Consider the following 24,380-nt stretch of genomic DNA (forward strand, 5'->3'; position numbering starts at 1 on the left):
TTTCTCTCTTGGTAGGTAAATCTCACCCCGATACACGTGGCTTTCATGTACCAGGCGCTTCTCGCGCCCGACAAGGACGTTTTGCGACAGAAAGATGGCGGATAAAGCCGATGTCTAGTTGGCATCCTTGATCTTGAGCATGTATATACTTAAGATGTTATGTGAGGAAGAATAGACTCCGGGGATTGGTTTCCGTATCATTGATGTGAGCACGAGGATCATAACCTTCAGAACCGTGATTATATACTCATGACGGTGCCCAGTAAGACCAGTGTTGCAGTGTTCATCTTGGTATCAATAGTACATAGGAAGTAGTAATCGTTGTTATCGGGACCAAGATCTCAGATGAGTAAGGGTCTGGTTTATGCTCAAAAACAATGATGAAGTCGGGGCTGAAGACGCTGGGTGTTGATGGAAGAGAACCTGAGATCAGGAGGCTACTCTCTTCACTCTTTATAGACAGACTCCATCAATTTGCTATCATCTATCTAAACAAGCAATTATCGCTTGTCTCGATGCTTGTGTTATCGCCTGACAATCCAACTCACTAGTTATAGGGCAATTGACATCTCTTGAAGCACAAACATGGAGGTCAAACATATCGACATCGGCATAAATTGAGTATGCTGGTTTGTCCTTTTTGTTAACGAGGTCAACTTGTTATCCACAGATTGCAGCCAGATCACATTCACCATGCCATGCAATCTTCTTTGTGCAACTTTTGTGCGGGAGGCAACCCTCGAATTTATCTGCTATGACTTCATCTCCCATATTAACAAAACTCTTTGTTCATTCTCTAAACCCCTTTGAGCAACGGATGGAGCGGCCTCACAGCCGTGCCAGCCAAGAGCCGCCCTCTCCACTTCAAGGGAGAAGACGAGTCCACCCAGTCGCATCTAATTTAGCGTCTTTTGCCCCAGGCCCAAGCCCTCAATGACAATGACAATCCCAGGGCTGCCAAGGAATTCTCCGGCCTCAGCGAAGAATTGCTTCTTACGTAGTGTTTGATACAAATAAGTTGAAAGGAAAGGCAAAGGGTCAGAGCACAAGTCAAAGGATTGGGGAGGTTGATTGTTGCCTTCACATGAAACTGAAATAACATCAAATGTCTTTCTTCTTGGCTTCGTATGAAGAGATTGGCCCCAAGGAATTACCCCAGCGTCAGATCCTAGCCGCCAATGCATTCGATATTGAGACTGGGATATACGAAACATAAACTTTGCTCAGCTCATTAGGCTTTCATCTGCTCTCTAATTGGCTTATGCCGACTGCGTTGTTCCTTGCATAAGTGCCGCCAACCGAATTACCTATAGTACGTACGTACATGTTAGTCAAAGAATCAGTCGCTCAGACATAAAAGATTAACGGCGTCGTATCAAATCTAACAGTACGAGAATTCAATGTAGGGATAAGTCTCCATACCCAGCTATTTGGTTCAAATCTGCATTACTCATAAAATACGTGGGACTTCATCATTCATCATCTTTTATTGTTTATCGACGATCATATTGGAAAATTACTAGTTGGGCATGAGACAGGAGAAGCTAGCTACCGATAGCCAATCATCGCCAGTACCCAAGACATTGACTGCTATTCTTAGCGGTTTAACCATAACTCAGTGGACCAGCGTCGTAAGCATGCCCCTGAAAGACCGGGCACTTAGTGCCTGTCCGGCACGTGACGACTCCACGTCCGCTGCAACGGAGCGGCCCCTACCTAATCTCACCGCGTTCCGCAAGCAAAACAAAAGAGTCTCTTCTCCATTCTTTCATCTTGATATTTCTTCCATCATTCCCTTTTCGTCGTCTGTCTTATCTTTTCTTGGTCGACATTCTCACTTTATCGTCACTCTCTTTTTTGACCACTTTTCCAAATTATACTCACACTCTTTTCAATAGACTTTATAACAGTCTAACGTGGTGTGACCGTGCCCAACGTTGTACCGAATAAAGTATTACATCACAAATCGACCGAGTCTCGATAATCTATATCACAAATCGTCAACATGAAGGTTTCATCCGCTGCCGTCGCTGTTGGTGCCCTCGCCATGGGCGCTGAGGCCAAGAACTACCTTGGTTTCAACTCCGGTGCCACCCTCGCCAACCGCGAGGCCAAGTTCAAGGCCGACTTCCAGGCCGAGTTCGAGACTGCTCAGGGCCTCAAGACCTCCCCCGGCGACTTCAACGCTGTCCGACTCTACACCAACATCCAGGCTTACTCCGAGGATGACCCCATCGAGGCTTTCGAGGCTGCCATCGACACCAAGACCCAGATCCTCCTCGGTGTCTGGACCTCCGGTACCGACTCCATCGACAAGGAGATCAGCGCCCTCAAGAAGGCCGTCCAGAAGTACGGCTCTAAGCTGACCGACCTCATCATTGGTGTCTCCGTCGGTAGCGAAGATCTCTACCGTAACTCCGTTACTGGTGTCAAGAACAAGGGTGGTGTCGGTGTTCAGCCCGACGCCCTCGTCGACTTCATTGACGACTTCCGCAAGGCCTTCAAGGACACCCCCATCTCCAAGGTTCCTCTCGGCCACGTCGACACCTGGGACGTCTGGGGTAACGCCACCAACAAGCCCGTCCTCGATGCCATTGACTTCATTGGTGTCGATGAGTACCCCTACTACGAGAACGGCAAGGGCAACAGCATCGACAACGCTGCTAAGCTCTTCGACAAGGCTTTCGATGCCACCGTCGCTGCTGCTGGCGGTAAGCCCGTCTGGGTCACCGAGACTGGCTGGCCTTACAAGGGTCCCGACTGGGATGAGGCCAAGCCCAGCGTCAAGAACGCCCAGAAGTACTGGCAAGAGGTCGGCTGCAAGAGCCTCTTCAACAAGGTCCCCACCTTCTGGTACAACCTCCGTGACTCCAACCCCGACAACAAGATGAAGTTCGCCATTACCGAGAACCTCTCCACCACCCCTCTCTTCGACCTCTCTTGCGACAAGGTTGACGACAAGGAGACCTCTAGCTCCGCTGAGTCCAAGACCAAGACTTCCACCGCCACTTCCAAGTCTACTGGCGAGTCTCACACCACCGGCACTTTCATCACCGCTACCGCCTCTGCTACCGGCTCCAGCGATGACGATGAGGACTCCACTGCTACTGGCTCTGGCTCTGCTTCCAAGCCTACCTCCGGCTCTGGCTCCAGCTCTGGTGATGCCTCTGAGTCTGGCTCTTCTGGCTCCGGCTCCGAGTCCGGCTCCGCTGGTTCTGCCTCCGAGTCTGGCTCTGCTGGTTCCGGCTCTGGCTCCGGTTCTGAGTCTGGTTCCGAGACTGGCACCGGCTCCGAGGCTGCTGAGACCCCCAGCACTGTCAACGCTGCTGCTGGCTTCACCGCCTCTGCTGCCGCCATTGCCTTCTTCGCCATGCTTGCTCTGTAAATGTCCTAAATGGATCCTGGGTTGAATGACGCCCATTAGCGTGTCTTTTATTTATTTTTCTCGCGCCCGAGATCTGTTTCTTGTAGTTTTATGGATAGATTACGGATAGACAAATGTTGGCTTATTTTCTAGTATTTCGTGCCTTTAGACAGTGATTGATACAAACCGTTTTGTGATGATGATTACGTGGATTACTAGTTGACTTACACAAAGCTTTCAGCTTGAACTCCTAACAAGTCAAGTCCAAGTCACGTCAAGTCCCCCGACTTGCAAGTCAGCTAGTCAGTATACTAATATTTGTAAACCAGAAGGTAGACCCACTATTCCCAAGTCAAGTCAAGCCAGGCCTTTTTTGACTTGTTCTTCAATTCAAGTTAGGTCCCCTGTGCCTCAAGTCGACTTGACTTGCGTCGTTGGGAGCGTTGGTTTGAAGCACAGACCGATGTAACGTTTATTCTCCCAGGCGTTATACCCGCCAAACGGCTTGTAGCCACAACCGTCTCACGAACTCAATATGACCCCAGACAGCAAAGCTGCAACACTAGAGCAAAAAGAAACAATTTTATGACTATTCACAGATACAATCAGCAAAAGGAAGGGTCTGGCCGGGGATTGAACCCGGGACCTCTCGCAAGCTATGCTATAGGGTTTTCCCTAAGCGAGAATCATACCACTAGACCACCAGACCGAACAAGTCTTGAAGACTGTTGAAGCAATCACGTGATTGTTTGATGCTGGGAGATGACGGAATTGTCGGTTATGTTTAAAGTCTGTCTGTGGTGTTGGTCTATAGGGTGAGTTGGTCAAGAAATCCATCGTTAGGATGCAGCTGTCCATGATTAGAGTACCGAAGCTGACAGATCTTATCACAATTGATGCAAATGATTTGTCTTCGTCAATGAACTATTGAGGTTGGAGGCATGGTGTAATTCAGCACTATGGTTGGTTCCTGAAGTATCATCAAGTCGGCTTCATAGTGGCGTTGGCTCCCTCTTATTTTTATTGACAGTTTAACCTACCACAGTATCACATGGAACACTCTATGCCACTCATGATTTATGCTATGCAACCAATATCGTAGCAAATACTACCCAGCATTGCAGACACTGCCCCATAATGAATTGATAACCTATCGGAAGCCGAACAGGACTTTTTCTCTGTAGCCAAGAATGACCAAATGTCCCGACAGCACGGATTGACGAATAAGCAGCTTCTAACATGAAGCCTATCAATTGCCTTTTCCGTTTATCACCGGAATTTGTGTCACTTGAACTTGATTTGGGGGCTGTGATCTCAAAAAGGATTCTTTACCTTGAAGATCATCGTATCATAGCTTCTTATGACGCAATTCTCAATCCTTCTATTCGAGAATTCTGGGTTAATCAGCCTTGCCTGTGGCTGCGCCTTGTTCAGCCTTAAGCCATTCAGGGTCTCAGCTTGTTGCTATGAGGGGTCCTGTTGATGGATGAGGAAGCTACATGTGACGTTTGCTACTTCTAGGACCCCTCGTGCTGACAGTAGATAGCTCTATATAAATATCACAATTCTACCATTCATCATATCTGACCATCACCCTCTATACCTACTGTATATTCTATTCCTCTTTTTGACATTCAATAATCAGCAACAATCATGGCCGCAGTTCAACTTCCACCCGCGCCCCGCCAGGTCGGCGTCTTCAAGAACCTCACGGCTCAGCAAACCGAGACGCTCGTCCTCAAAGAGAAAGTCATGTCTCTGACTGGCGACAGCTTCGACATCAAGCTCGCCAACGGCCAGCCCATCCTCAAAGTCGAGGGCAAAGTCATGAGCATTTCGGGCCGCAAAAAGGTGTTTGACATGCAGGGCAACCATCTCTTCTCCATTGTCAAAGAGCTCATGCATATCCATGCTACTTACGTCGTGGAGGATCCCCAAGGCGTCAAGATCATGGAAGTAAAGAACAGCTTCAAGCGTAAGTTTTCTCTTCCCAATTAGCGAAGAATTGTATTCTGACTATATGTTTAGTTATGGGCTCCAAGGCTACTGCTACCTTCACTTCAAGCGACGGCACCGCTGAGGTCTTGGAGATGAAGGGTAATTGGTTCGATTACGCGGCTGATATCTTTGACAAGTCAACAAATACTGTCATTGCGCGCATCGACCGTAAGATTCTTAGCGGTCGCGACATGTTTTTCGGACAGCAGACGTATGCATTGATGGTTGCGCCTGGTGTTGACATGGCGCTCATGGCGGCTCTGTGTATCTGTATGGACGAGAAGAACAATGAGGCTTAGTACTGGATGATTTGATGAGAACGCGTGTGTGATAGATACCCCGAGAGCGATGATGATGAGAGGCCATATTGAGATGGCCAGGTTTTCGGACGGTCCTTATGAGCCCTGATTGTGTTGCAGGAACCGCTTTCCTAGGAACCTGAGAAATAAGAATGAATAATGAATTGTATTATTGGTGAACTGCACTTTAACATGCCATGAGGCTACCCATAAAGGCTCGTAAAGGCTAGTTTAAGCTTTTCCGCCTCTGGCTCAAATGAGCCTCCGAACTGTAACTATCTCTATCATTTGAGATTGATGGCTTCCCTGAGACCAAGGACATTATGAAATACAATCCAAATAAGGTATCGTACGAGATATAAGCCAGGACCTCAAATTATGGACAAATAGCTACATGGTAAATATGTGCTTCACTCCGACAACGTCGCGAGTGGGTGGATCGAGGAAGTCCGTTAGTGTTCAAGAGCGATATAAGAGGAATCAGCTCACGTAGAGACTCCAACGGAGATGAGGCTCTGCGGCTCTGAGCGCATATTAAACTTGATAGGGCTGACTTTTTCACTGCAAATTTAACCCACCCCAAGGCCGGAGGATGTTATTTAGGTATGTGGTGCCTCCCCGAACTCTTGATTACGGCCTGAAAAGATGCGCCGGGGCATTCCATAATCACGACGTTGCACTGTATAGATACCCTCAAGGCAAAAAACATGAATCAATTAACTTATCGGCTGATTATATCCAGCGCATTCTATCAAAGTCCCTCCAATCTTCTAACTCACAACTGGCATACCAGATACGGATACGCGTAATGAATTCATCCTCACGATCCAGACCTTCTACGCCAAGCTTCCCACCGTAACCAAACAAACGACCTTGATCCAAGCATAAAGCATAAGCAAGAACAAGCTTTCCCCTCGCAATGCTTATTCTTCGCTTCTACAAAGCTTGAACTTGTATCCCGGCCATGATCAACGTATAGCTATGCTTGTGTATCATGGTTCTCTTACTCTCACCGTCTAATGCTGGGTGTGGAAATATTTGCGCGAGTATAGAGGCTGCGTAAGCTCCATGCATGCGGGAATGGTCCGGGGGAGGAAGCAAGCGCCCGTTGAAGGACCAAATTCTTATGACCAATTGATTAATTGGAAAAAGATACTTGCATGGGATGAATTGAGGAATTGATCACGACGATGCGCTGCCAAGATAAGAGGGGCGGTGCACACGTACCTAGCTCGTGTAATGCCAAGCGTGGGGACGAACAACTCATTCCTGTTGCCTCATGATCATGCTCGTGTGCCCTTTAGCTGGATCTGTAATTCGTATGGAGCAATAGCAAGTAAAGTAGAGACCTATAGGCACCAGCTGTCAATATGCGTTCGCGGTGAGTCTTTGGTATGCGAATGATTTCAGCTCCTATGCAGCTGCTATAGATGACCCCTAAATCCCGAGTTATCGCCATGGTCGACTCGAATGACATGGATTACAAACAACGAGGGGTCTTGCAGTTCTTGGCTCATATGTCGATAAGCGAGGGCGGCTACATACATACTTACAGCCATAGTAGACCTCTTTAACATACACTCCAATGAACATACAAGATAGGCAAGATTGATACGAAACGTGTTCTAGTACTGTACTACTGAGGTATCAACAAGTGAAAGAAATCCGTCCTTCCGTGCCTCTATGGCTTCAACGTAATCCAGTAGAAATGGACGCAACATGTCGTTATTCGTAGCTCATTTTCAACCATCTACTCATCCTCATACACCTCCTCGTAGGCCTCCTCGTACTCTTCACGAGCCTCTTCAAGGGCCTCTTCCTCGCTGCTACCAGCATCTGAATCGGCAGCATCTCGCAGAGCCTCCTCGTAGTCTGCGCGAGCATCTTCAACATCTTCTCGGTCGCTGGATGAGACAGAGTCACCGTCCGCATCGGTAGGAGGCAGAACTGCAGGGGGCATATCATCCTCAGGAGGAGCACCGTAGGGGTCACCACGGGCGTAGGGGTCGTCCTCAGGAGGAGCGCCGTAGTAGTTGTTGATGACCTGGGGTTGTTGTTCAGCAGCAGGAGCAGCGGCGGCAGCAGCAGCGGCTTCCTTCTCACGCTCCTCGTCACTGTCGTCGTTCAAGGCGTTGGCGATCAGCGCACCACCTACAGCACCAGCAGCGAGACCACCGGCGGCACCAAGGAGCATGCCGGAGTTGCTCTTCTTCTTTTCTCCAGCTTGCTGTCCATAAGGGTTGGTACCGCGCTCACCCTCCTGACCGGGAGCACCATATTGGTCATGTCCACCAGGAGCGCCGTAGGGAGAAGGGGCTCCGTAAGGAGAAGGAGCACCAGGAGCGCCATAAGGAGAGGGAGCACCGTAGCCACCAGGAGCAGGTGATCCATAGCCACCTGGAGCAGGCGATCCGTAACCGCCTGGAGCACCATAGGGCGAGGGGGCACCAGGAGCGCCGTAAGGCGAGGGAGCACCGTAGCCACCGGGAGCGGGAGAACCATATCCACCGGGGGCACCACCGAAGTCACGAGCTCCATCAGAAGGATGCGACTCGTAGGGAGGACGAGAATCGGGAGGAGGAGGAGGGGGAGCGTGCTGCGCCTGGGGAGCCTCCCACTGAGTGCGGCCGGTGGCCTGCTCAACGTAGTACCATCGCTGGGAGTTCTGATCGAACTGGGCAGTCCAACCGTGAGGCAGAGGAGGACGATCGGAAGGAGGTTGGTAGGCGGGCTGAGGAGGAGGGGCGCCGTATGACTGTTGAGGAGCGGGCGAGCCGTATTGCTGAGGAGCGGGCGAACCGTAACCCTGAGGAGGAGGAGAACCACCGTAGCTCTGAGGGGGAGGAGCTCCGTAGCCTTGAGGAGGAGGAGAGGCGTAGCCCTGGGGAGGAGGAGCGCCGTAGCCTTGAGGAGCAGGAGAGCCGTAGCCCTGAGGAGGAGCTCCGTATCCGTTATCGCCGTAGGCACGGGTGTCTAGAGTTGAAAGGTTAATGAACGAAACAATGGAGCTGGACGAACGCGCAACTTACTATCCTGAGCCTGCTGAGGAGCTCCCTCTTCCTTCTTCTTGTCACCGAACCCGAGGTTCTCAAACTCCTGGGTGATCTTCTTGAAGAAAGACATGATGGATGACTTCGCGATGGGGTGAAGCCTGATAAGCGCTGTAGGTTCGAGAGGGGAGGAGAAAAGAAGTAGATGAGAAAATAGGAAGCCAAGAGGAAGAGACACCAGGTTCTGTTTATATAATGGAGAAAGGGCCTAAGGAAGAAAAGGGTCAGGTATGTGCCACCCGTGCAGTTATCAACAGTCGGCAGGACTTCTTGGCAGCTGCCGACAGTGCATGAGAGTGGTGGAAGGAAACGTCTCACTGCTGAGAAGGGAAAGAGCTCAGTGAATATCACCGTATAATGGATCCCGGCTGCTCCTTGTTAGTGACATACGGAACTGACGGACCCCCCCCAGTCTTGCGCCCCAGGTACCGACGGGAACAAATTTGTTGACGATATCCATCGCACTTCAACTCCCATCGCGCGACGATTGATGAGCTAGAGCGTTTACCCCTCCACTCAACACCTAGCCTCAATCCCCAGGGACCTGTCCACTAACTTAGACTCCAATGCTACGGCGTGGCCAATCAGGGGGGCCTCTTTTTGACCCCTGCGGGCCGGTCCGGCGGAGCGTCCAACGTTCAACCAGGCAACTAACTGTTGATAGCTTCAAGCTCGAGCCTTATGTTTTACGACGATACGATGGACTTCATGCTTCATGTTTGGAATAAAAAAAAATTGGTCTTGTCACAGCACGGGGTGAAATATCCTACTGACTGAAGTATCAGATAGAAAAGCATTCCTGTCAGTTGCCACTACACAGCGCATCGAGATGCCCCGGAGCCGACGGGGAAAAGCATGTGCTCCACAGCAAAGCGTGGAGTCTACGGATACTGAAGCAGAGGATTTCCCTCAATCTCCTTCTGACAGTCGCCTCAAACGCTCATGATACCTCGAGGCGGCTCCCAAGCGCTGCTATACCCGCGCCATGTCCATTGACATAGGGCAGGGAGGAACGGGAGCATGGATATTGCTGTAACATTATTGTGGCGGAGCAAAGATGCAAGCAGTCATGATATGCGATTATGCTGTCCTTCTCATGAAAGGGAGAGGCTGATCAACGGCCGATGCGCATAAGCATTGTTTGAGTTTGATCAAGGGAAGCAAGTTGCCGCGTCACTTGTCTTGAAAGGCGAGAGGCCGCCCGTGATATTGCCATGAAGAAAGAAGCAGAGGTTGGTGATGAGATGCAGATATCATGGGGGTTTCACGTCGCCTCACGATATTACCCTCCCTTGTGACATGTCTGAATGATTCACAGACTCATTTTGTTGTTGACACCTGTCTGACACTGCGGTGAGGGGGGGGGGGCTCTTGCAGCGCCAAGAAAAGTCCAGGTCCTTGGCATCCTTTCCCCTCCAGCGGCCTCCAGAACATTCACCGTTAGGGGATTTTCAGGGGACTTTGGGCTCTCAAGGCTGGAGAATCAGGCTGTGGACGCGTCTTCAGGCGGGGAGTTTCTGTTGCCCCTCCAGCTCTGCCCCTCCACCAAGGCCAAGACGTAAGCTTGGGCTGACAAAATAGACGCAGTCTAAGTGCCGATTCGAATGCTCGAAGATGACTGAATTAATTTGTCTCTTTTGCCAAGAGCCAGTTCTCGGAATCTCCAAGCCGTGGACGTGATTAGCGCCCGCGCAAATGCACTGACGAGAGCTCATTGCTGAAAACCAAGGTCAGAATGGGCTTCTCACTGCTTGGCTGACCCATTGTTGTTTCGTTTTTGCATCTTGTTATTGGGATTTCTCAGGCTCCCTCCTGCATCATCTTTCTTTGTGTTTTGCTGCTTTCTGCGTTGATCAGTTTCTAGAACATCAAGAGCATCAGTTTCACCAGATAAACACCATGTCCTACTATCCAGGCCAAGGGTACAACGGAGGAGGAGGCGGCGGCTATGGATACGGTCCTCCGCCAGGCCATCCTCCCCCCCAGCAATATTATTCTGGACCTCCTCCCCAGCAGCAGCGTTCGTACGGTCCTCCTTCTGGACCTCCTCAGCATCATTACGGTCCTCCTCAGCAACATTACGGACCTCCCGGCGGTCCTCCTCCCCCGACAAACTATGGTAGTGTTTCCAGAGGCTCTTCCCAAGCCCCCAAAAGATATCCTCCTCCTAATTATCCTCCTCCGCCTCATTTAGATGCGTACGGCTATCCTCTTCCACAAGGTCGACATCACCATGCCCAACACGCTCGATCCGGACCACCTCCCCCCGATGTTCCTCAGCAGTTCGGCCACGGTGCCCCCGAGGGCTACACTTTCCAATACTCCAGATGTACCGGTCGTCGCAAGGCGCTTCTCATCGGCATCAACTATTTTGGCCAAGAAGGCGAGCTGCGTGGATGTATCAACGATGTACACAACATCTCGGCCTTCTTGGTGGAGCGCTACAACTACAAGAGAGAGGACATGATCATCTTGACTGATGACCAGCAAGACCCGATCATGATTCCCACTCGCGAAAACATCATCCGCGCTTTCGGCTGGCTTATCCAAAACGCCCAACCCAATGATGCTCTCTTCCTTCACTACTCTGGTAAGTCGGCGCGCGTTTCATGAGATACTGTACTGTCTAACGATTATTGTGTAGGTCACGGTGGCCGAGTCGAGGATTTGGACGGTGATGAGGATGACGGATATGATGAGTGTATCTACCCAGTTGACCATGCCCAGGCTGGTCCTATCATCGACGACGAAATCCATGCTCGCGTCGTAAAGCCCTTGGCTCAGGGTGTGCGTCTCACAGCCATCTTTGACTCATGCCATTCCGCCACCGTCATGGATCTTCCATACGTTTACTCAACCAAGGGTGTTCTCAAGGAACCAAACCTGGCCAAGGAAGCTGCATCAGGACTTTTTGACGCCTTCAGCGCATACTCTAGAGGAGATCTTGCCGGAGCTGCTAGTTCAGTGTTCGCGTTGGCCAAGTCTGCCATGACCGGCGATGAGGTTTATGAGTACAACAAGCAAACCCGAACATCACCTGCTGACGTTGTTATGTTCTCCGGAAGCAAGGATGACCAGACATCGTAAGTGAAGCTAAGCAATTTCCTAGACTTCTCTAACAATTACCCAGGGCCGATGCCACCATCAACGCGCAGGCTACTGGTGCTATGTCGTGGGCGTTCATTTCAGCACTCAAGGCGAACCCTCAGCAGAGCTACGTCGAGTTGCTGAACAGTGTCCGCGACATTCTCGAAGAGAAGTATACCCAGAAGCCACAGCTCTCGAGTAGTCACCCTATTGGTAAGTTTTGTCCTGATGCTATCCGAATAGGTTACTAACATTGTAATCAGACACCGACCTCTTGTTTGTTATGTGAGGTAGAGGGGGTGAAGCCATGTTTGGGCTATATGTAATTATGTACCGGACGTTTACGAGCCGGCGCATCTGCAGTTTCAATGAAATACTGCATGATTGATGAACGACACGCGACCCGACCCGATCCCAGCGACGAGTGAATGTCTGAGCCTGTGGTGTGACTTACCCGCAAACAGAACGCCTCTCTTCTTGCGCCAGCTCAATCTTGAGTTTTCAAATAACAAAAAGCAAAAAAGTGATCAATCGTATCATTTGTATAGGAACAGCCCGATGCGGGGGTCGAACCCGCAGCCTTGAGATTGTGTACTCTAGTAAGAGTCTCACGCTCTACCGATTGAGCTAACCAGGCGGTGCTCTGATTGGATGACAGTCAGGTCGCAAACAGACCTCACGTCTTGCAACGAGATCGCATTTTGCTGAACGCCAAGTCTGATGCCATGCGTGAACGAAGTCGAAGACGCAAGACAGTGAAGGTAATGCGCTGAATGATGCAGATGCCATTGTGACTTACGGTGTTCGATATCGCTAGAAGAAGGAATGTCTCATCGAAACAAACTGCTTTGTAAGTTCTATGATTCTCGAGTACGCCACTGAATATCCTCTTGAAGTGCTAGCTTGGTGTTGTTGTCAGAAGGAGACGGTGCAGGTTACGCCGGCTGAGTGGACGCTGTGTCCAATGTTGGCAGTGTATTCTTTGAAGGTCGCCATGAGTGAACTCAAACGAGGAGATACCAGTGACTCTGGAGTCATTGGGCAGTAGTGATCTAGATATGCCAGGTATGTAAGATTCTCGGTTGAGGTGTGAATCCAATGGGAATGATTCGTGTTTCCCGTAGGTTTTCACGAAAGTGTAATGCTGTCGAGTTGTCACAGAATGCCAGGTCGGAAAATGTGACTTTCGCATTTTGACTTTGTTCACTTTCAACACGTCGCATCACTTCTTTCAACATTTTCACTCAGACCTCTGTTGTCCAAGACTCGCGGTCTTCATTGAATCGAGCAAGGATTCGTCCCTGCACTGCCTTCATCATGGCAGTGATGGAACCCATCCAAATTCTACCAGAGGGAGAAGGCCCAGGGCTTCAACCTTTCGAGCACGACATCCTCAGCGACGACTTTCAGTACCTCGAGGTTCTAGACCGGAAGACAAGCCATGGAATAATCATCAAGGCTACAACGGGGAAGCGTCTATATGCTATCAAGCTGGTGAGTTGAAGAACGTGGAAGGGAATCGGCTCGACATTCTAATTGTGCGGTAGTTCATCACCCAAGAAGCCCCCGAGGTCGACTACGACCAATGCTATTCCGCAAATGGAGAAACCGCCTGGGATTGCTGCGATGCATTTGAACGGCACTTCACACCATTCGAAAAGGAGTGTCGAGCGTTTGGGAGACTCCAAGACCTGGGCTGCCAACACCTCGCTGTGCGAGCCCATGGCTATGTCAGTGCCACATCGACTCAGGTCAAGGTGAAGTTCGGGTCAATCCAAGCTAGGATGCAGTTCCACGACCGTGTTCAACATAACATTCAAGAACCCATGATGGGCATTGTCAAGGATTGGGTTAACATGGCACCGCACGAGGACGAGAAACTACGACGAGTGCACGATCGACTCTACCAGGTATTTCACATCCCACAGATGATAGAGAATCTTAACGAGCTTCACAAGAACGGAATTGTGGTGAGAGACGTACGGAGCGAACAGTATGTCAACGGTGTACTTGTCGACTTGAGCTGTTCCGAGACAGCTCCTCATCCCTACGGCCCAACACTATCCGGCGAACCCTCCAAATATCAACCTCGCTGGACGTTTGCAAGTCTCGCAGCATGGGATCTCTATGCGTTCCAACACTCTATCATCTGTCAATGGAACAAGCACGCCGAGGCCTGGGTCAAACGACTAGGACGGCCCCAAGGACTACCCATATTCTGCCCCTTCGAGGCATACCCCGTCCCCTACGCTAGTGAAGAGGCTCGGGCTAAGCATGAACGGCCGTATGGGCCTTTTCTACCGATGCTGACTTTGTTTGACCAGACTCCCTATTTGGTGAAGCCTGCGCGGTGGGATCCGCTTGAGTGGGAGACGAACGGAGATGAAGACAAGGTCAAGATTCGCAAGATCACAGGGAAAACCAAGGAAGATTTTGTGGAAGAAGTTGTTGAAGGTTTGGAGAAACTGTGGTCAGACGAGAGTGGAAATTCCAGTAGTTTAAGTCACTAGATTTTTGACTCTGTCAATATGATGGCCATCTGGCTCTGTTTGGACGATAAATGCAAGGCTTTCTAGGTCAGGTCATGATCTTCATCTAATGCTAAAAGAGAAGCAAGCTGGTCAAGGATGTTGAGTATAGTCCTTTAATACTATAGCTTCACAGCTTCCTATTTCTCCGAAAAGGCAAGTCTACTTGTCATAATTACATGGTTCAAACTTGTGCATTCGGGCCATTGATCAATGCCGTTTGTTTATTCGTGCGCTTTGTTTGGATGATCAACACGCGATCTTGTTTCAAGATCCTAGACGAGGTTCCATTAAACCCGTTTCATGCACACCATCTCGTATGCGATATAGTAGACACCTCAGTACTTAAATCCAGCATTAGCCACCGTTCTCACGGAGCTTCAAAGATCATTCTTCTGTTCAGTACTGAAAATGCATTCCAAGGGCCTTCTCATTGCGCTTCAATGCGCCGCAGTATCATGCTCTGCCCTCCGACCACCGATTGAAGCCCGCGCAGTAACAGACATCCCCAAAGACTCATTTAATTCTCTTGAAACTTACTGGAACTATCTTTATCCCTGGGGCCCAACCCACAATGGTGGCGCACGCATGGATGAAGAACACGTCTCCGTAACAGACGGCGTCCTAACTCTAACTGCTGAACCAAGAGACGACCAAGAAGATCCCATCCACTACCTCTCCGGCGCAATCCACGCCAAATCAACCTTCACTGTCGCCCCAGGCGGTGGGTACGACATCAGCGCCGAATTCATCGCTCCAGTGGATAGAGGAACATGGCCTGCTTTCTGGCTTAACGCCGCAAGTGGGTGGCCGCCCGAGATCGATATTGCCGAATGGAAGGGCTCCGGCAAGATTTCTTTCAACACGTTTAATACTTCTGACGAGGTTACCGCTTTGGATAGAGATTATCCGAACCCGGAAGAGTGGCACTCTGTTAGGGCTGAGTTGAGGGATGAGAATGGGGCGGATGTAAGGGTTAAGTTTTTCCTGGACGGGGTTGAACAGACAACGCAGTATGGAAGAGATTACATTGGTGCAGGACTTCGTCTGTAAGTTTGAGGCTGATAATATGTGACACCAGTGACTAATGAGGTGGTAGGATTGTAAATTATCAAACCGAGGGATCTTCTGGTTCGCCTGGACCTACCACTCGTAAGTTCTATCTCAAACCTGAGCTACTTGATACTGACTTTTGTAGCAACCACCTTCCAGGTCCGAAACGTCGAAGTCATCAGCCTCAACTAGAAAGTTCGAAAGAAACCAGATATGGGTTGGGGACTTCAAAGAAACATTACGGTGTGCAGATGAATTTCAAGTCTGTGGTACACTATATACACGGTTACAGCTCTTCATTGGATACTTTACTTCTTCATTCTTCCATACATATAGATACCAAATACAAACAAAACTTTTAGTTAGCAGGATATGATAAGAGATATGACTACAACAGTTCGACCGAGAACAGTTTGATATTCCAGATCATAGCACATTGACATACCGCCACAGAAAATTCATCCCACTCACCAAACCCGTCAACCCAGTATACAAGATCAAGATCCCATATCCACTTCCATAGCCTCCAATAACCTTCCCCTGCCACGGTTGACCCCTGATAAGAGAACCACTGAGCGGCCCGGAGATGATATTGCCGACTCCCCTACCCACGCAGAGATGACCATGCACCATGACTGGATCAACATACTCATTCTGATCTTGAAATTTCTGCGTGACTTCTTTCATGATACCAGGCCATATGGAAGCCCAAGACCCTGCGAAAAGACCGTACATGACGCAGAAGACGTAAAGAACCGGCAAAGAGGCTGTGAGACCCCAGACCAGTAGAACAGAAATGCCTACTCCGACTGCTGATATGAGCATGCATGTCGTGACTGCAAGCTTATCGCTCAGAGAACCCATAACCATAAGACCGATAGTGGTAGCAATATTGACCAGAATAACTGTCAGAGCTGATAGGATAGTAGAAGTACCGAATGTTGTTCGAGCATAAGTCGGTAAATAGATGGTAGGCAGGAAATACCCTGTAGCCTCAACCACATTAACCAACTGATGCAGCAAGAACAACCTCGACGTAACGAACCGCATATTCAAAGGCTTTCTATGGATCGTAGCCGAAAGCGGAATTCGGGGTTTGATAAAATACGCCAAAGGCGCCGCACTTCCAAATAGAATCCCGGAGCAAATCCTCACAGTCGTTTGAAATCCATAGTTCTTCAACAAGGCTTCAAGGACTAAAGGAAGCACAGCACCACCAGCTCCAGCGGCGCTCCAGACAATGCCATAAGCAAAGCCTTTTCTGCGGACGAACCACTCGTCGATGTAGAGCGTGCAGGGACAATAAGCGAAACAGCCGCCTATCCCGAAGAGGATTCCTTGAGTGGCGATTAGTTGGGGCACTGTTGTGCAAAAGGAACTTGTTGCCATGGCGAGGGATGTTATGAAGAGGCCGATGATGGTGAACCAGCGGGCTTGACGGGGGTAGAAGCGGCATATGATTACTACAAAGGGAGCTCCTAGGTAGAGCATGCCCTAGATAAGGTTAGAGAGGTTCTGTGATCGAGGGATATGTCTTACGGTTGTGGTAGTTCCGATGGCGGCAATATTACTGGATCCTGCGAAGGGTTCATTGTGACTGTAGTATTCTTGGAAGACACCAAACGAGAAACCAAATCCTACCATTACTTCAGTCAGGTTGTGTTTCGGAAGACAGGATAGATTGACTTACCGAACGTTACCGCTTCAACAACCCAACACGCAGCCAAGAAGAGATATGCCTTTCTTCCTCCATCAACAGGCGGCAACGAGAACTCAGCATCCGTAGCTCGAGATTCCAAGCTTTGGCTGAATGTGTCTTGCAGTTGGGCTGTATCGTCTGACACAGCCCTGTTGGGAATAACGAGCTCGATGGATGTTTCGGACATTGAAGCTCTATGATTCTTAACCCGGATTGTATCAGTGCATGTAGTATATAATAGCAGAAGACCTCGGTATATATACTGCCAACAAGTTTGCGCCCTCTGCTTCCCGACACACCCTGTGTAGTTACCCCAAGTCCAATGCTGACTGCATATCTCCAATGTCTCAAACGTGTTGTTGTAATTGTAGGGCGCACAAATGTGTGCGACATCGGGTGTAACTTGTAAGCCACGACAGGCAAGTAATAAGAGAACAGAATGTACTGTACTGTAGCATCGGCTTGATGATCCGGTGACTGGAATGAGGTTGATTAGTTGAGAGTTTTGGGCTAATGCAGAAGGCTTGGACTATCTTTCCTTAAGGAAGGCGCTAACGTAATATTGCTATAAAATCGTCAAATCGAATGGTCACATAGAATTAGAAGTTAAAAACGTTGGTCTAATAGAATGGTCTAATAGATTATGACCTGGCTACTCCAACAACTCGGGCTCTATGAGTCAAGATCATCAACGCAACATGAAACCAATTTATTGTACATCCATCAATGGACTTTACCATATCTCCATATAGAGACAGAGATAACTGATCATAAGAAACTCCAAACCCCACCAAAATCAATTATCGCTCGCTGATAACATTCTGTACTTTCCCTGGCCTTACACTATCATCCCGATATAGAGTCGAGAGAGATCCCCTTCTATCCATGGACCATGATCATCCACCTCAAGCATAGCCTTGCTGCTGTGGCTGTTGTCCCATCAAAGCAGCATTATTTTCCATGCGGAAAGTCTCGTAAACCTTACCCTGGCTCTTCTTACTCTTCTTAAGGCCCAAATAAGGGAAGAAGTAGCAAGGATGCAGTATAGTAACGGCTCCAATAGAGATGAGCATTGCTGCTGCATCAAAGACGAGAAAGAGCGGTTCATTTCGAAGGACGTCTTTCGTGATAGCGGGGATTGTCTCTGCGATGCTATCCGAGGAGTCAGTTTGGTATCTACACAGGCAGGTTGGTGATTCTTTACCGGTAGCAGCACCGAATAATGATGCAAAGATATGAGAAGCCAAGACAGTACACAAACCATCTTGCTTTCTTGGCTTCTTGAACAGTGGCCTCCTCTCGTGCAACAGGGACCCTACCACGTGCCGGAGCACCAGCGTACATGGGAGGAACAGCACCCTCCATCAAAGGATCACTATGCTTCAGCGACTGGCTTCGACGTCGAGCATAGATAAGCATAAGCGCGCCACAGCACAGCATATTAGCAACCTGGAAAGAAACTCCTCCTATAACAAGAATCTCTCCCAACTTGTTGGTTGTCTCATTTCCCTTGCCAACAGTTTCCAGAGCCGTCAGTCCACCGCCAATAACCTGTATAAAAATCGAAATGAAGTCTGTACCAACGAATACAAGAGGGTACAGTCTTGGCTTGATGAGTGACCACTTGGCTCCGTACCATATAACAATGTGTTTGAACGTGACGGATATAGCAGCAGCAACAAGCGTCGGCGCGAGAAGGAGTGTGATATACGAGACAATGAAGAGGTTCTGGCTCCATGGATCCTTTGCTAGACCGAAACGTCCGATATGGCCGAGGATTTCAAGAATGGTTCCTATGCCGAGCCATATCATGTACGACCATGTTCTGGCCTTGAAGCCTTGGAAGATCTGGGCTATAAGGAGGAGGGCGAATGCTACGGCGAAGAAGGCCGCTGCACCATCGGAGAGGTATTCACCATAGATTGTGTATTCGACGGGGCATTTGTCTGAGATTTCGTCGCAGTTGTCGTAGTTTGGTACGAAGGTATCGTTTTTGTCGCCCATGTTGAGTATATGTGAAAGTAGATTTTTGTCTAAGAGGGAATAATATGGGATATTTGATATGTCTGTATTGTAGAAAGAGGTAGGGAGGTCTTATATAACAAGAGGCAAGTAAAATAAGAATATGTATAAGAAACCAATACGCAATGAACAGGGCTGTGTGAAAATCAACTCAAACAGCTATCAAGGATATCCTCGTTTTGATTACCACTCTGCTGCACTGTAACTCACCAGATGTCGTCTAGATAAGAGTACCTGTCATTCTGTCAGTGGCTTATCTTCCAAGTGCCTGCCATCTCCTTACGAAACACCAATAAGCGCCCATCATACCTCAAAGTTGTGCATGAGCCTCGTAAGCAAACGGTTAGACAGGAAAAATAACCCGCGGGCCGTCGTCAATCTGCAGCAAGATAAGCACTAACGTAACGTAGTTGGTTGATTTTCAGCCTTGGGAGCTCAGCTGAACATGGGTTGTTCAGGCGCAGGGTTTTCCCGTTTAGGTAAAATGTTCGAGGAGACGATCAGGGTTTCGGGAATATTTCCGTTAGTTCTGGGTGGGTTTGGGGCTGAATCTGGGGAACATTCCTGTTGTTCCAAGTGTGAGCGCGCCTTGGATACGTATTTGATTTTCAACGACGATATACACTGACGTCGACCTTAGTATGGACGGCCAAACATTCTGAAAGAAGTGTTTATTCGTACTACGGGCTGGTCTATCACAATATCTTGATAAACTACGCTGTTCGTCTAGATATCATCGTAAGACTGGGACTTGGTCACAAGTCAAGGAACAAAGAATATCAAGAGAAATTACTGCCAGTCTTTCTCGATGTAATCTACTGAGAAAATTTTAATCATTGCCTATTTCATGCTTATTATCTTAGTGACTTCAACGATCGGATTTCAACAGGTCAGCATTCTATATCGGCTGGATCGTATCGACAACCAACAACTGCTTCGGTCTCATCTGAAATTGGAAATTCCGTGCGATAAGAAATTACAATGTAAGTCTCGTCGGAATGTCGACAACTGCAAAGTTGATCCAGGGACCAAATAAATTAGGAACAATACGCGAGCGATCAGAGCGGATTGCCAAGCATGTCATTGTCCAAAGTCACATTCCGCGTTCATCAAAACTCAAGGGATCATGGCGCGAAGGCCCGATTTATATCAACTCTTAAACCAATAACATGAGAATTACAAAAACAAAGGATTCATACATAGCCTGTTTACAGTGGCTGTGCTTATTATCCCTGTCTTGGCCATCGTCATACTGCCAAGACCACACAGCTCATCTAACTCAGTCAGACCATAACTTAATATCTGACAAAACACATCCCTTATTGACCCCCAAAAAAACACCAAACAAATCAAGGCGTTCAACATGTCAAGTCCAATATGTCCTATGCCGCTAGGCGAGATATTCCGAGATATACTCGGCAAAGAAAAGGAAACAAATCCCGTCAAGAAACTCTACAATGATGCTTTCAAGGCTGATATTGGGAGATGGATCGCTGCTTGTGCGGTTATCGGACTTTCGGCAGGTATAATCTCGAAAGAGCCTGGTCAAGGTCTATTAGCTGCTTCAGCATATAATCTTGCAGTGGTAAGTTACGATATTCAACATTGGAACTCATCATGACTGACAGTTGCAGGGAGCTCTTCACTTCTTTGCTGCCAAGATACCAGTCAGCCCACAAGGTCTGACAAACCCAAGACCGCCAATGTGGTACAGCTTGATATTGGCTGTCTCATCCGCAATGTGGCTATCCGCTCTTGTCGTCATGTTTGTCATGAGAGAGGATATCAAGGCCTATGAAGAATCACAGCATGGAAAACGAAGGACGGGCTTTGTTGGAGAGGTTTCCACAGGTGCGATAGCCATGTTGGATAACCTTGCTATTGCTTGTGGTTGCTTTGGAGTTTGTGCATTGTAAGTCGTTTTTGAACCCGTGGATGGTCTAGTGACTAATGTTTGCAGTTTGTTTTGCTTATACCAATGGTTTGTTGTTTATTATCTGCATTCGACTAGGTTTACGAAGACGGAGATGAGAGAGGGATATAGAAAGATTAGGAAGATCGATCCCCCAAAGGATGAGAGTGGTATCGAGCTTTAAAATGGAGTATATACCCAATATTATTAATAGAGATAGCAAGTGTGAATAGTGATTTAAAGATAGAGACAAGTTCACTTGTGGAGATGTCCTTCACGTAGGAGGTCAGCCCTTTGCTAGCAGATAATGCTCACTGTTGCCTCTTCTAATTAACGGGCTATCGACAAAGAAATTCGTAACAGCAGCAAGTAGGCATCCACCAAACAGATACTTTTTGGATGATGAAAAGAACCCTATGGGATCGACCGATGACGATGGGCTCATCTGCCCTTTAGGCGCAGACGCTCAAAGAATCTTCAACAAGTACTTGGAGGACAACTCTGATGAGTATCGCCGCTTGTAAGGCTTAAGAAAGAAGGTGTAGTTCCTCACTCGGGTTCTATAAACACCCGCTGACCATTTCCGACAGGCCCGGGAGAATAGTCAAGACGATGACCACTTCAACAAGCAACGGGCTAGTACTTGGAGAGGGCGGATGGATGAGAGTACAATGGGGATGTAGAGGCTTGATTGAGTTAGGTGATGAGCTTAAGATAGACAGCCTCATGGTACACACAGCATCTTGTACAGAATAACTGACCATACACACTTTTGAACCCTGGTCCCCTACTAATGGACGTGAGATGAAACCACCCTCCAAACTTCATGATAGTGGATCCTCTTCCTCTTGTTCCTACTAACACGACATCTTCAACCCTCAGCAACCTCCCCCAAACACAAATCGCGTCGGCATGAAGCGCGCACTTACGACTTTCTTATCCCTCGAGACTCTCGAGTGCGCGGCTGATCGGCTGAAGGGACTATGCGGTGCGTCCAAAGACAACAAGCATCGCAAAGAAGCCATGCTGCGCTGTCTGCGACTAGGGCGTATGTACCGCGACGAAATAATCCTATTTTACAGTAACTTCAGATCAATTTGACTACAAAGTCGTAAATGAAGGCAGTCCAGGCTCTTCGATGTCTTCCACGACGCTTGCTTTGGCTACTGAGGTAGAGCATTGGTCACTGGGCACAACAGGTATTGTCGAAGGAAGAACTCAAATTCATGCCAATCAGTAAACATACATTCTTTTCCTTCCAGTCATGCCATAACAATTTCCAAGATTTACCCATCGCAATATTCCATTTTACTCGTCAATTTCCTCAGAAAGGATCCCCTCCTCAACAACCTTAACCTTAACCTTCATTCCCCAAGGCTCATCATCACCAATCCAATTCTTCTTCTTTCCAATCTTTTCCACGTCACTAGCCGCCTCTTCAACCGTCTCTTTTGTGCGAGCAGGATCATTCTTGGTCTTCTGTACCGAAATGGTGAGCAGGAGACCCTCCTTGTTCTTCTTCTTGCCCAGGGTGTAAGACCACTGTGCAGTGAACACCACACGCGGCTTCGATCGGTGGATCTTGCCTGCTGGGTAGAGCGCTGTGATGAGCTGTCCTACTCTGCCGAGGTAAGATGCCCACCAGACTTCTTCGGGCGTGAGCATCTCACGGAGAGATTCGCGGAACTCCAACTCGCGAGGAGGAAGCTCACCACCGTATCTGGATTCAAGCATCAAGGCCAGCCTGGCTCGGTCCTGGTGCGATACACCATGAATCGCGGACATGTTACCGACACTGGTGGAGTACAGCGCAGTCGTCGAAGCGGTTTCCTTTGACATGAACATGTGGAGGTACATCGCATTGGCAAACGAATCCACGACAGGTTCTTCAAACTCCTCCGGAAACTCCTTCTTCTTACCGGGCTTCGGAATTGCGCTCTTGAGCAACTGCTGGATCAGATGTCGAGAGCCTGGCGCAAAGTAGCCAGTGGCCACCTCCAAGGGTGAAAGCGCACGAATGGATGGTGGCAGCTGTCGGAACAAGAATCCCTCTCGCACACCACCCTGGCAGAAGTGGGCTTCTCTGATACCTCCAGGAATGGACTCAGAGAGGACATTGACGAGGAAGGCAACGGCCGGGACCTGAGATCGTCTGCGATCAGAGACGCGGAAGATGTCCTTGGCAGCATGAGCGACATGCTTGAGAGCCTCGGTATCCTCAAACTGCTTGCGCTTGGCCGTGTAGCCATTGATGATGGAGATGGGGTAATAGCTGCCATCCGTCTGGTTAAGATACAGAAGCAGATATCCCCATCCTCTGAATCCACCTCCAGAGAGGTAGATACGGTATCCGCCCTCTTTCTTGGCCTTCTCGACCATCTCCTCGGGGATTTGAAGGTTGTGGTATGCATCCTTGAAGTTGGAAATCATCTCCTGCTCAAATGCCTTGACAGCGGCATCAGCTTCTTCTTTCTTCTTGTCCTGTCGGAGATCATGGAGCTTCTTGGTCAATGCAGCGGCTCCGTATGGGAAACTGAAGCTTCCCTTGGGACTGATGCGGACTTGACCGCCAGAGCTGAGCATCCAGGTAATCTGAGTGCTGCCACCTCCCAGGTCCATGACAAGACCCTCCATGGAGGAAAACCCACTAGCGATACCGAGAGCGCCAATCTGTCCTTCCTCCTCCTTGGGCAGGAGCTCAACCGTCAGGCCAGTCTTGTCCTTGATGGCAGCCAAGAATTGCTTAGAGTTGACTGCCGCGCGCGTAGCTTCGGTCGCGATAACATGAATACTGTCCTTGTTACAACCAAAGTCATCACAGATAACAACAAATCTGCTCAGGACTGAGACGACGGCTTCGATAATGTCGTCGGGAATGGGAATCTGGTCTCCCGTCTCGGGATCATACTGCGAGTCGTACAACGAGATGGACGCGCGGTACTGATACACGGTCGGAAGCATACGAGCCAATGGCTTCGAAAGGTCGGAGATGGACAATCGGATGCCATTGCTAATGGTCGCAATCTCTGTCAGTCTGACTTCTCACGCGACAGTGCGATGAATAGTCTCACCTTCCCATGTCAACAACACCAACTAGCTTACCCTCATGACCCTGCCACGGAGGATGACCGCCTTGAAGATGGGGTAGAGAAGGCTGAGGGGCATCTTCCTCGTCGCTGCTCTCAGGGCCAAACTCGGCAATTGGGTCAATGATTTCAAAGTCTGAAAAGTCCATCATGGTTCTTTGTTGTGTTGTAGAGGTGAGATTGGTAGGAACCGTTACCGCTGATGACGGGATGGAGCTCCCCCATATTTAGGGAGCTTCATCACAAGCTGAGGCCCTGTTTCAGCTACTGACGTACGCCAAC

At 49.0% G+C, this 24,380-nt stretch overlaps 10 protein-coding genes across 10 annotated transcripts; 6 read left to right on the forward strand and 4 right to left on the reverse strand.

Annotated features, from left to right (window-relative positions):
- Window positions 1-2,005: 2,005 nt before the first annotated feature.
- FIESC28_06645 (uncharacterized protein) lies at window positions 2,006-3,385 on the forward strand (the record flags this gene model as incomplete). The annotated part of the gene is made up of 1 exon (XM_031160788.1): window positions 2,006-3,385. One exon carries the CDS (start codon window positions 2,006-2,008, stop codon window positions 3,383-3,385), a length of 1,380 nt encoding a protein of 459 aa, XP_031015166.1.
- A 1,632-nt stretch (window positions 3,386-5,017) lies between these two features.
- Window positions 5,018-5,661, forward strand: FIESC28_06646 (uncharacterized protein; the record flags this gene model as incomplete). Its single annotated transcript, XM_031160789.1, has 2 exons — window positions 5,018-5,339; window positions 5,393-5,661. 2 exons carry the CDS (start codon window positions 5,018-5,020, stop codon window positions 5,659-5,661), a joined length of 591 nt encoding a protein of 196 aa, XP_031015167.1.
- A 1,750-nt stretch (window positions 5,662-7,411) lies between these two features.
- Window positions 7,412-8,784, reverse strand: FIESC28_06647 (uncharacterized protein; the record flags this gene model as incomplete). Its single annotated transcript, XM_031160790.1, has 2 exons — window positions 7,412-8,634; window positions 8,691-8,784. 2 exons carry the CDS (start codon window positions 8,782-8,784, stop codon window positions 7,412-7,414), a joined length of 1,317 nt encoding a protein of 438 aa, XP_031015168.1.
- A 1,826-nt stretch (window positions 8,785-10,610) lies between these two features.
- Window positions 10,611-12,087, forward strand: FIESC28_06648 (uncharacterized protein; the record flags this gene model as incomplete). The annotated part of the gene is made up of 4 exons (XM_031160791.1): window positions 10,611-11,301; window positions 11,356-11,794; window positions 11,842-12,011; window positions 12,062-12,087. 4 exons carry the CDS (start codon window positions 10,611-10,613, stop codon window positions 12,085-12,087), a joined length of 1,326 nt encoding a protein of 441 aa, XP_031015169.1.
- Window positions 12,088-13,115: 1,028 nt separating this feature from the next.
- On the forward strand, window positions 13,116-14,308 carry FIESC28_06649 (uncharacterized protein; the record flags this gene model as incomplete). Its single annotated transcript, XM_031160792.1, has 2 exons — window positions 13,116-13,292; window positions 13,346-14,308. 2 exons carry the CDS (start codon window positions 13,116-13,118, stop codon window positions 14,306-14,308), a joined length of 1,140 nt encoding a protein of 379 aa, XP_031015170.1.
- A 429-nt stretch (window positions 14,309-14,737) lies between these two features.
- FIESC28_06650 (uncharacterized protein) lies at window positions 14,738-15,571 on the forward strand (the record flags this gene model as incomplete). Its single annotated transcript, XM_031160793.1, has 3 exons — window positions 14,738-15,375; window positions 15,426-15,478; window positions 15,525-15,571. 3 exons carry the CDS (start codon window positions 14,738-14,740, stop codon window positions 15,569-15,571), a joined length of 738 nt encoding a protein of 245 aa, XP_031015171.1.
- A 46-nt stretch (window positions 15,572-15,617) lies between these two features.
- FIESC28_06651 (uncharacterized protein) lies at window positions 15,618-17,265 on the reverse strand (the record flags this gene model as incomplete). The annotated part of the gene is made up of 4 exons (XM_031160794.1): window positions 15,618-15,653; window positions 15,851-16,873; window positions 16,919-17,016; window positions 17,070-17,265. 4 exons carry the CDS (start codon window positions 17,263-17,265, stop codon window positions 15,618-15,620), a joined length of 1,353 nt encoding a protein of 450 aa, XP_031015172.1.
- A 718-nt stretch (window positions 17,266-17,983) lies between these two features.
- FIESC28_06652 (uncharacterized protein) lies at window positions 17,984-19,082 on the reverse strand (the record flags this gene model as incomplete). Its single annotated transcript, XM_031160795.1, has 2 exons — window positions 17,984-18,230; window positions 18,340-19,082. 2 exons carry the CDS (start codon window positions 19,080-19,082, stop codon window positions 17,984-17,986), a joined length of 990 nt encoding a protein of 329 aa, XP_031015173.1.
- A 1,381-nt stretch (window positions 19,083-20,463) lies between these two features.
- Window positions 20,464-21,196, forward strand: FIESC28_06653 (uncharacterized protein; the record flags this gene model as incomplete). The annotated part of the gene is made up of 3 exons (XM_031160796.1): window positions 20,464-20,685; window positions 20,735-21,012; window positions 21,061-21,196. The coding sequence occupies 3 exons, from the start codon at window positions 20,464-20,466 to the stop codon at window positions 21,194-21,196; spliced, it is 636 nt and encodes a 211-aa protein (XP_031015174.1).
- Window positions 21,197-22,320: 1,124 nt separating this feature from the next.
- On the reverse strand, window positions 22,321-24,247 carry FIESC28_06654 (uncharacterized protein; the record flags this gene model as incomplete). Its single annotated transcript, XM_031160797.1, has 2 exons — window positions 22,321-24,022; window positions 24,084-24,247. The coding sequence occupies 2 exons, from the start codon at window positions 24,245-24,247 to the stop codon at window positions 22,321-22,323; spliced, it is 1,866 nt and encodes a 621-aa protein (XP_031015175.1).
- Window positions 24,248-24,380: the final 133 nt, after the last annotated feature.

The sequence above is a fragment of the Fusarium coffeatum genome, assembly GCF_003316985.1.
Source record: "Fusarium coffeatum strain FIESC_28 chromosome Unknown BRIP53273_contig_142, whole genome shotgun sequence".
NCBI classification, from domain to species: Eukaryota; Fungi; Ascomycota; class Sordariomycetes; order Hypocreales; family Nectriaceae; genus Fusarium; species Fusarium coffeatum.